General features: G+C 43.2%; 1 protein-coding gene across 1 annotated transcript in view; it reads right to left on the reverse strand.

The window, feature by feature from the left end:
• The window catches only part of LOC124616417 (ureidoglycolate dehydrogenase (NAD(+))-like), a 73,434-nt gene extending 61,157 nt beyond the window's left edge, over positions 1-12,277 (reverse strand). Inside the window, exon 1 of the mRNA XM_047144723.1 lies at positions 12,233-12,277. Within this exon, the coding sequence (XP_047000679.1) occupies positions 12,233-12,277 (45 nt within the window). The remainder of the gene's footprint in view (positions 1-12,232) is intronic.
• Positions 12,278-12,280: the final 3 nt, after the last annotated feature.

Raw genomic sequence — 12,280 nt, forward strand, 5'->3', positions numbered from 1 at the left:
TGCACAGGAACTCTAGACACCCGATCAATCCTTTCATCCCTACTCTGGGAAGCTATGATCACAACCATAGGTGGAAGCATAAGCGGCCAAAGACACTGATAGCTGGGGCGTAACCACCTATGGCGAGATGACATACATTCACAAGCGACAACGTCGGTAAGCCCCTCCACATCAGCAACACTGACTGGATATTCCAGCTACTATCACAGTCGGCCAACTTGCTACAGCAGGGAAGCCGACAAGCTCGCACAATAACGCACAAACAATCCGCCAACGCTACCCTACACTGTGGCCGGCCGGAGTGGCCGTGCTGTTCTAGGCGCTACAGTCTGGAACTGCGCGACCGCTACGGTCGCAGGTTCGAATCCTGCCTCGGGCATGGATGTGTGTGATGTCCTTAGGTTAGTTAGGTTTAAGTAGTTCTAAGTTCTACGGGACTGATGACCTCAGAAGTTGAGTCCCATAGTGCTCAGAGCCTACGCTGTGATCCGCTACATGACCTATCGAACACTACCCGATGATGAACCCAACTGCTACAGATATGCTGGTGTTGACCGAGAAGCTAACACCGGGCCGGCCGAAGTGGCCGTGCGGTTAAAGGCGCTGCAGTCTGGAACCGCGCGACCGCTACGGTCGCAGGTTCGAATCCTGCCTCGGGCATGGATGTTTGTGATGTCCTTAGGTTAGTTAGGTTTAACTAGTTCTAAGTTCTAGGGGACTAATGACCTCAGCAGTTGAGTCCCATAGTGCTCAGAGCCATTTGAACCATTTTTGCTAACACCGGTACCCAACTTCATCCGCCGAGAAACATCGCTCCGCAACGTCAAAAGTATCCGCCTGCATGACACCCACTACTAACAAAATCTACCCTTGCATGATATGTTGCAGTCAGCAAGATAACCGCTACGGCTCTTACAACCAGACCTAACTATCGCAAATTTTTCCCCTTGGCTCTTGCCTTGGCACGTTTTTCCTTATAACCTTCGTTCAACTTTCGACCAAATCCATCTCACGATGAACGCATATATATATATATATATATATATATATATATATATATATATATATTAATGGTTAATCGTAACCAGACGTACGCAAACATCGCATCCTGAGAGACCTCACTTAGTGAAAACTAACAAATAAGCAGAGATGACAGTAGACCTTAGACCTTTTGTGTGTTGACCATCACGTTGATGTGGGCGTGGAACCGATGCATCATGTTATCTTTTGTGCAGGCACACAGTCTTTTGTACTGGGTGTTGCTGCTCTTTTCCTTATGTCAGCATAAAGACACCATTTCTCGTCACCAGTAACGGCACACGATAGGAATGGTTGGTGCTGCTGTTCACGAGCCATGGATGACGAACAAATAGAGATGGACATAGGGCTGATTTTTGTGATTTTGGCTAAGAGCCAATGATAACCACACACCCGATTTTTGAACATTCTCCAGTGCATGCAAAGTCACACGATGGTGGAATAATCACAGTTCACAACGTTTGGCAGCTCGCGAGCACACTGACGTGGATCGTTGTGGATTAATGAGTTTAAGTTATCTTCATAAATACCGGAAGGTATTCCTGAACGTGGACGGTAACCAATGTCAAAACGATCTTCCTTAAAACGGGAAAACCATCTTCTTGCTGTGTTCTGTCCAACGACATTATCCACTACACGGCGCATATGTTTCTGGCTATCTCCACTGTTGTCACCCCTCCATTGAACTCAAATAGAAGAATATGTCAGAAATCTTCGGATTTCTCCACTTGGTTCTCCATTTTCTACCGTCCACAGCTCCATTCACAATGTCCAAATGAGAAAATGACAATATGTAGACTCAAATAGCAACAGTGAACTACAAATAAAAAAATGACAATCGATAAATAAACGCATCGCAACCGGAGTACCAACATGCAAAACAGAAACGCTACGAACTACTACACCAACCTAATGCTTTCATACAAAACGTCTAAAACTATTTAGAACAGTGCGTGAAATACAGCAACAAGAGCCCTGCAATTCGTAACTCGACGAAATCTAATCATCAGTGAGTGGTTTTAGTCGACTATCGAGGGGTCTTTTCCTTACCGAATTAAGTCGCTTCTCAAGATTTGAGGCGGTTTTGCATGGTATTACCATGATTCCTTCTGGGGATGGCGATTTTTTTGTCCAATGTGCTTAATTTTATAGAATGAATGCAATTACAGTATGCTAGATCATCATTCCACCAACGACAACATTCATACTGAAAATAAATTGTTAGTTATCCTGTCATATACTGCCCATCTGTGTTTATTATCAAACTGTAACCCCAATAATTTAATGCTGTTGACAGCTTCTGTCCCCATATTATAGTGTCTCCATAATTGGTTGGTTGGTTTTGGGGGAAGGAGACCAGACAGCGAGGTCATCAGTCTCATCGGATTAGGGAAGGACGGGGAAGGAAGTCGGCCGTGCCCTTTGAAAGGAACCATCCCGGCATTTGCCTAGAGCGATTGAGGGAAATCACGGAAAACCTAAATCAGGATGGCCGGACGCGGGATTGAACCGTCGTCCTCCCGAATGCGAGTCCAGTGTCTAACCACTGCGCCACCTCGCGCGGTTCCATAATTGGGCAGGACTGAGTACACAAGAGAGAATTCATCTTAGAAGGCAATGACGATCCAGAGGAGAATGTCTGCACGCCGTTGGAGTTCGGAGCGAGAAGGGGGGGGGGGGGGGGGGAGGGACGCCTCTCATTTGTTTCGTCTGCAGGGTCACCGATAGTTCGTAACTGATAAGTCTGCGCTCTGCCTAAAGAACAGTAAACTGACGACCTACTTGAATATGGATTATGTTGGCAAACTAAGTGTTCCTCTGGAATCCTTTTAGTGGTAACATTTCCGATAAAAGTGTGTCCTTACTGTTAAGTAATTTGACTGGACGAAGTACCAGACAAACCATTTTCAAAATAACGCTTGAAGAAAAGAGCTGGGATGCCCTCGTCAATTCGCACTTTGGAACCTTTGCTGCTACATGTGAAATGAAACGGAAAAGCCCGCATCTCGTAGTCGTGCGGTAGCGTTCTCGCTTCCCACGCCCGGGTTCCCGGGTTCGATTCCCGGCGGGGTCAGGGATTTTCTCTGCCTCGTGATGGCTGGGTGTTGTGTGATGTACTTAGGTTAGTTAGGTTTAAGTAGTTCTAAGTTCTAGGGGACTGATGACCATAGCTGTTAAGTCCCATAGTACTCAGAGCCATTTGAACCATTTGAAACGGAAAATGAAGGAAGATTAGAGTTTAACATCCCGCCGAGATCGAGGTCATTAGATGCGGAGTACAAACTCTGATTGTTTCAACGATGGGAAAGGAAATCGGTCATGCTCTCTTCTAATGAATCATCATGGTATTTGCCTGAAGACATTTAGGGAAATCACAGAAAACCAAAATCTGGATGGCCCAACGCGGATTTTAACTGGCAGTCTCGGGAATGCGAGTCTAATGTGCTAACAACTACCCGAGCTCGCTTGTTACAGCCAATATGAGACACTTCGTGAGCTGCTAGAACGTCACTCAAAAAACATTGAACATGAGTGTAAGTGATGACGATCAGAGCCATTGCTGCGAAGTACCTGGATGAGTCTGGCCAGGCTGTGGCTTTGCACACAGCAGATATTGTCTTCCGTCATTGGTTGCTCGCCACAAGAGGCTAGTCACACATCACCTGTTAACTGAAGCATCCCACCAGCAATCCATTCATTAATAGCTAATACTCAGGAAAACAACCTTAAGATTATCATTAATATAATGAGCATATTATTACAAATGTTAGAGAGTGGTGGTAAAATATTAGCTCTGTTCCCTTTAGAGACCCCATAATAAGTTATTAAGTATTTTTTAAAGGGTAACTGCCATCAGTTTAGCTGTCTGGAAATGAAATCAACTGGGATGCGCTTTAATTACATTACAACAGCCAGTACACATAATGCCACTCTTAAGTACTTTACTATGATCAACCTGTTTGATACCAAATTGACCACACACAAGTGTTTTCTTAACTCGTTTGGGCCACCTGTGGACCACAGAGCTCGTGTCACCTGCCACTTTTGATGTTACATATAATACATATAAGTGTATTGTTTCTTTATGGACTTCCAAAGATCCATAAGAAAGATATTCCTGTGTTTTCGACAGTGAGTAACATTGGCTCTCCACCCTATGACTGTACCAAACACTTAGCGTCATTCAGGATCATTGTCTCTAATTAACGAAACCTTTGATACAGAGATTTAATCTTTCTTTAAACATGTCATGACATCGACATATCTTTTATTTAACAACAAATTTTTTGAACAGACTGACAGTGTCGCCATTAGTAGTCCCTTATCGCCATTGGTGGCCAACTTGTTTTTGGAGGGCTTCGAGGAGAAGCCGCTGGAATCTGATAGCTTGAGGTCCACAGTATTTTAGAGGTATGTTGATGACACATTTGTTGTGTCCCCCTATGGTGAAGACGAATTACAAGGATTTTTAAGCCATCTGAATTCCATCCATAAACAATAATCCTACAGTTTCTCCTCTATTTACCAGTCGTCTTACACTGCTGTGCCTTTACCAACACATTCCACAATCCCTCCACTTTCACACCCTCCACATGCTCTCCCAAAGGATCTCCAAGCATATCCCCCTCCCTGATCATGAGCTCTGCCTTGGCACTTACCCTTCCTACCGGCTATAGGTCCACCCCACCCATTCATTTTACAGGACTTTTTCTCTCTCCCCCATATCCTCAATCCGCTTTTCTTCCCTGCTGCCTTTCTTTCCGCACCCACTTTTCCCAACAGATACCTTCTTCTGTCCCAACAGCCTACTACCCCATTGCTGCAGTCCTCCATCTTCATACTCGCTCATTCCTACCCTCTTCACCCACCACCCTTTCGTCCTTCAACAACTGACCGCCTACCCCTGGAAGGTTTTTCCAATTTCTAGTGACAGGCAAGTGCTACATTTACACACCAGTGTTTCGGCAATATGTTTTAATGTTTTAAATGTGCGCTTACTGTATTTCATTTTACCTTTCATTATTACTGTTTTAACTACCAGTGCAAAAAGTCATCCACTGTATATCTCATTGTGAAGAGCGGGTTGCCTGTACCGCTGACAACCCACATCGCAGTCCATATGGGGCGCTGGGGAATGAAATAACAATAAAGAGAAAAGAATTGGAGCATCAGTCATTCAGCTCACTTTGAAGGTGGCCGAACGATACACTGCCGAAATATCAGAAGACAACTTGGAATTTATGTGACTGCATGACAAAAACTTAATGGAGCAAGTATATGTTCACAGAGATCAAATCCTTTAACAGAAAGTACCTGATGCGAGTCCTCTCCAAACCGCCGAAAATAGGAGGATTTATCTGCTTGTAAACTGTTCTTTAAGTCCCGAATCAATACATGAGCATATAATCACAGCTGGTGACACTAACAAATATGCTTCCCTAAAGTCAGAAAAGTAAGAAGTAAACCTGCACCTTGGCTAAAATAAGAACTAAAACAGCTCATGAATCTCAGAGACGCTGCACATCAGGCATACAAACTGTGCCCCATGTTTGAAAATCATTTTGCTTACAAGCTGTGAGAAATGCAAAGCTCTGACATGCCCATACATCAACCGACAACAGAAATAGGCCATCTCTCCTGTGGGAAATCTGCCTGGTCTTGGTACAGGCAAAGTAAAAGCTGCAGCTGACGCCATTGCCCAGCCAAAGATCTGAACTGGGACTTCATGTTATCTACAGCCACAACTGAAACAGAAACGGAACAGAGACTCATTGATTACTTCAAGGGAGTAAACGACTGTAGCCATGAATGATTCAGTCTAAAGCATGTTACTTGCAAATACCATTAAAACAGCCATCATGCGAATCAGATCTGCATCTACTGGACGTAATGGCATCACAATTCAAATGCTAAGCTTATTATTGAACCACTACTGCCCATTATAATAGATATCTTTAACCACTCCTTAACGACAAGTGTTTTCCCTGAGGCCTGGAAACAGGGGCCAGTTAAATGGTTCAAATGGCTCTGAGCACTATGGGACTTAACAGCTATGGTCATCAGTCCCCTAGAACTTAGAACTACTTAAACCTAACTAACCTAAGGACATCACACAACACCCAGTCATCACGAGGCAGAGAAAATCCCTGACCCCGCCGGGAATCGAGCCCGGGAACCCGGGCGTGGGAAGCGAGAACGCTACTGCACGACCACGAGCTGCGGACAGGGACCACTTAAGCCACTATCAAGAAAGCACGTTGCTACAGGACCCTCTGATTACCGACATATCTGCATTCTTCCTACATTGTCCAAGTTCTTAGAACATTTATTCCATGACCAGATAACAAACTACCTAACTACAAATAACCTACTAGACGAATACCAATCAGGTTTCCATAAACACTGCAACATGACATCTGCATTAACAAAGGTTACAGATGACCGGAAACTTGCCGTGGATGCATAAGAGGCGACTATCATGTGCTTTTTAGACATCAGTAAAGCCTTTGACACTGTCGACTTCGACATTTTGCTTGCCAGACTTACCAGTGTAAATTTCTCGAAAAGTGCAGTTCAATGGTTTCGCTTATATCTAATGTCTCGCCAGTAGTGCGTCATTTCCAGTACCATAAAGTCGTAAGTACTAAGGAATGACGAGATACGTTTCAAATTCTCTAACGCTATAGATACAGCAATATGAAATAGCGCAACAGGCAGTACAGTTGAAGAGGAATGGACATCTCTAAAAAGGGCCATCACAGAAGTTGGGAAGGAAAACATAGGTACAAAGAAGGTAGCTGCGAAGAAGCCATGGGTAACAGAAGAAATACTTCAGTTGATTGATGAAAGGAGGAAGTACAAACACGTTCCGGGAAAATCAGGAATACAGAAATACAAGTCGCTGAGGAATGAAGTAAATAGGAAGTGCAGGGAAGCTAAGACGAAATGGCTGCAGGAAAAATGTGAAGACATCGAAAAAGATATGATTGTCGGAAGGACAGACTCAGCATACAGGAAAGTCAAAACAACCTTTGGTGACATTAAAAGCAACGGTGATAACATTAAGAGTGCAACGGGAATTCCACTGTTAAATGCAGAGGAGAGAGCAGATAGGTGGAAAGAATACATTGAAAGCCTCTATGAGGGTGAAGATTTGTCTGATGTGATAGAAGAAGAAACAGGAGTCGATTTAGAAGAGATAGGGGATCCAGTATTAGAATCGGAATTTAAAAGAGCTTTGGAGGACTTTCGGTCAAATAAGGCGGAAGGGATAGATAACATTCCATCAGAATTTCTAAAATCATTGGGGGAAGTGGCAACAAAACGACTATTCACGTTGGTGTGTAGAATATATGAGTCTGGCGATATACCATCTGACTTTCGGAAAAGCATCATTCACACAATTCCGAAGACGGCAAGAGCTGACAAGTGCGAGAATTATCGCACAATCAGCTTAACAGCTCACGCATCGAAGATGCTTACAAGAATAATATACAGAAGAATGGAAAAGAAAATTGAGAATGTGCTAGGTGACGATCAGTTTGGCTTTAGGAAAATTAAAGGGACGAGAGAGGCAATTCTGACGTTACGGCTAATAATGGAAGCAAGGCTAAAGAAAAATCAAGACACTTTCATAGGATTTGTCGACCTGGAAAAAGCGTTCGACAATATAAAATGGTGCAAGCTGTTCGAGATTCTGAAAAAAGTAGGGGTAAGCTATAGGGAGAGACGGGTCATATACAATATGTACAACAACCAAGAGGGAATAATAAGAGTGGACGACCAAGAACGAAGTGCTCGTACTAAGAAGGGTGTAAGACAAGGCTGTAGCCTTTCACCCCTACTCTTCAACCTGTACATCGAGGAAGCAATGATGGAAATAAAAGAAAGGTTCAGGAGTGGAATTAAAATACAAGGTGAAAAGATATCAATGATACGATTAGCTGATGACATTGCTATCCTGAGTGGAAGTGAAGAAGAATTAAATGATCTGCTGAACGGAATGAACAGTCTAATGAGTACACAGTATGGTTTGAGAGTAAATCGGAGAAAGACGAAGGTAATGAGAAGTAGTAGAAATGAGAACAGCGAGAAACTTAACATCAGGATTGATGGTCACGAAGTCAATGAAGTTAAGGAATTCTGCTACCTAGGCAGTAAAATAACCGATGACGGACGGAGCAAGGAGGACATTAAAAGCAGACTCGCTATGGCGAAAAAGGCATTTCTGGCCAAGAGAAGTCTACTAATATCAAATACCGGCCTTAATTTGAGGAAGAAATTTCTGAGGATGTACGTCTGGAGTACAGCATTGTATGGTAGTGAAACATGGACTGTGGGAAAACCGGAACAGAAGAGAATCGAAGCATTTGAGATGTGGTGCTACAGGCGAATGTTGAAAATTAGGTGGACTGATAAGGTAAGGAATGAGGAGGTTCTACGCAGAATCGGAGAGGAAAGGAATATGTGGAAAACACTGATAAGCAGAAGGGACAGGATGATAGGACATCTGCTAAGACATGAGGGAATGACTTCCATGGTACTAGAGGGAGCTGTAGAGGGCAAAAACTGTAGAGGAAGACAGAGATTGGAATACGTCAAGCAAATAATTGAGGACGTAGGTTGCAAGTGCTACTCTGAGATGAAGAGGTTAGCACAGGAAAGGAATTCGTGGCGGGCTGCATCAAACCAGTCAGTAGACTGATGACCAAAAAAAAAAAAGTCGTAATTGGAGGCACGTAATATAAGCCTCATTGCATATCAATGATGTGTTAGCAGTTTCGTCCTACTGCAAATGCCACATGTACGCTGATGACTTCTAGTCGTATCTAAACACGAAGACTGCTACCGAGAACCTCAATACCGACATGTATGCATTATAAAAATGGGCGAAGAATATAAGGTTATAGCTCGATCTATCCTAAATCCAGTCGGTACCGGTTGGTCATTCCAGGCTCATTAGCCCGAAATACTGGGAATCCCTAACATATTTAATCATAAATGGAACAAATATCAACTTCCTCCTCCAGCAAAGATTCTAGGTGTAATAACAGATGAAAATTTAAATTTGACGAAGCATTTAACCGCAGTGTGTAAGAAGGCATCAGCATCTCTCTATGCCCTACAAAACTATAAAAAGCTATTCCTTCTTGATCTGAAAAAGAAACTTCTACAAACATTTATACTTGCAGTTATTCATTGCAGCAATATTATTATGCAAAATCTTTCTCAGAAAGCATCACACTACCTTGGAACTGGTTATGAGTGCCTGTGTTCGTTATATCTGCGATGTTCACCATCATATCTACAGCTATCCTGGGTATTTGCATACAAGTACAGAGATTTTTATACCCTCCATCTTCTATACCGTCTTAGCAACATACACTGTCGTCATATCATTCCTCGGCCTTTACGCTCTTGTTTGAACAACATGACAAAAACATCTGTTCACGTCAGAGTAAAATCCATTCTGTCCCACTCCATTGTTCAGCCACTTTAGTCCTTCTCAATAGTACAAACACTGTTCTGGAATAGCCTCCCGCATTATATTAGAGAACTGAATAACATCCTTAGCTTCAGAAGACAGTTAATGACTTTTATACTAATGCAAGAGTAATGACTATCATTGTGCCTGTATGAACTTGCTACACTTATACATTCTTCTGTCCATCCAGACGTCTCTCATTTCCCAATATTCTTAGTTGGTGCAGTCTCCTTAAATTTCCTTCCCTAGAACTCGCTATATCAGAAAACACCTATTTCGTAAAGCAAAAAAATTTTTTTATATCTGCTACTATCATCATTGTTATTATTGTAATTACTGCTACTACTACTATCACTATTAGTGGGAGCAGCATCAGTACTACAAGTACTGCCAGTATTAACATTATTAGTTAATAGTTTTATTTACTCACAACGTCACTGTAGACACTCATATAATTTTAACACTATTTGTCATATTAAAATTGTTATTTCTTAGGTAACTATGATGTAAAAAAGGTACTCCACGTGTGGAACCTCCTTCTGATGTAACAGATGGCCTGATGGCCCTAATCACATCAGGTAAAATAAATAAATAAACAAAATAAATAAAAAAACGGAACGCATGTTGCAGTGTAACAACAGACTCAGTCCTTGCAAATGGTAAAACACAAAAAGCTTTCTGCTCACCAGTCACCACCTTTGCTACTAGCACTTTCTATCGGCAAACACAGGAAATGGTGCATGCACATGCACACAGGTATACAGGGTGTTACAAAAAGGTACGGCCAAACTTTCAGGAAACATTCCTAACACACAAATAAAGAAAAGATGTTATGTGGACATGTGTCCGGAAACGCTTAATTTCCATGTTAGAGCTCATTTTAGTTTCGTCAGTATGTACTGTACTTCCTCGATTCACCGCCTGTTGGCCCAATTGAAGGAAGGTATTGTTGACTTCGGTGCTTGTGTTGATATGCGACTCATTGCTCTACAATACTGTTATCAAACACATCAGTACGTAGCATCAACAAGTTAGTGTTCATCACGAACGTGGTTTTGCAGTCAGTGCAATGTTTACAAATGCAGAGTTGGCAGATGCCCATTTGATGTATGGATTAGCACGGGGCAATAGCCGTGGCGCGGTACGTTTGTATCGAGACAGATTTCCAGAACGAAGGTGTCCCGACGGGAAGATGTTCGAAGCAATTGATCGGTGTCTTAGGGAGCACGGAACATTCCAGCCTATGACTCGCGACTGGGGAAGACCTAGAACGACGAGGACACCTGCAATGGACGGGGCAATTCTTCGTGCAGTTGACGATAACCCTGATGTCAGCGTCAGAGAAGTTGCTGCTGTACAAGGTAACGTTGACCATGTCATTGTATGGAGAGTGCTACGGGAGAACCAGTTGTTTCCGTACCATGTACAGCGTGTGCAGGCACTATCAGCAGCTGTGGCCTCCACGGGTACACTACTGCGAATGGTTCATCCAATAATGTGTCAATCCTCGTTTCAGTGCAAATATTCTCTTTACGGATGAGGCTTCATTCCAAAGTGATCGAATTGTAAATTTTCACAATCAACATGTGTGGGCTGACGAGAATCCGCACGCAATTGTGCAATCACGTCATAAACACAGATTTTCTGTGAACGTTTGGGCAGGCATTGTTGGCGATGTCTTGATTGGGCCCCATGTTCTTCCACCTGCGCTCAATGGAGCACGTTATCATGATTTCATACGTGATACTCTCCCTGTGCTGCTAGAACATGTGCCTTTACAAGTACAACACAACATGTGGTTCATGCACGATGGAGCTCCTGCAAATTTCAGTCGAAGTGTTCGTACGCTTCTCAACAACAGATTCGGTGACCGATGGATTGGTAGAGGCGGACCAATTCCATGGCCTCCACGCTCTCCTGACCTCAACCCTCTTGACTTTCATTTATGGGGGCATTTGAAAGCTCTTGTCTACGCAACCCCGGTACCAAATGTAGAGACTTTTCGTGCTTGTATTGTGGACGGCTGCGGTACAATACGCCATTCTCCAGGGCTGCATCAGCGCATCAGGGATTCCATGCGACGGAGCGTGGATGCATGTATCCTCGCTAACGGAGGACATTTTGAACATTTCCTGTAACAAAGTGTTTGAAGTCACGCTGGTACGTTCTGTTGCCGTGTGTTTCAATTTCATGATTAATGTGATTTGAAGAGAAGTAATAAAATGAGCTCTAACATGGAAAGTAAGCGTTTCCGGACACATGTCCACATAACATAAAAAAATGGCTCTGAGCACTATGGGACTCAGCATCTTAGGTCATAAGTCCCCTAGAACTTAGAACTACTTAAACCTAAATAACCTAAGGACATCACACACACCCATGCCCGAGGCAGGATTCGAACCTGCGACCGTAGCAGTCCCGCGGTTCCGGACTGCAGCGCCAGAACCGCTAGACCACTGCGGCCGGCCCACATAACATATTTTCTTTCTTTGTGTGTGAGGAATGTTTCCTGAAAGTTTGGCCGTACCTTTTTGTAACACCCTGTATAAACAAAGCTATCTGAGTTGCTCTTTCATTTGATGTATTGTTTATAATCGTAAGTTGAATGTAATAAATACCACAAAGCCTTAATATCTCGATATTAATTTTGAAACATCCCAAGCCCAGCGTTAAGTTACGTTTTGTGTTACGTTTATCAGTACGTCTCACCTGCTTCGAGCCTGCTGCAACAACTGAGGGGGCGGCCACGGACATCGC

This window comes from Schistocerca americana, chromosome 5, assembly GCF_021461395.2.
Source record: "Schistocerca americana isolate TAMUIC-IGC-003095 chromosome 5, iqSchAmer2.1, whole genome shotgun sequence".
In the NCBI taxonomy this organism is placed as follows: domain Eukaryota; kingdom Metazoa; phylum Arthropoda; class Insecta; order Orthoptera; family Acrididae; genus Schistocerca; species Schistocerca americana.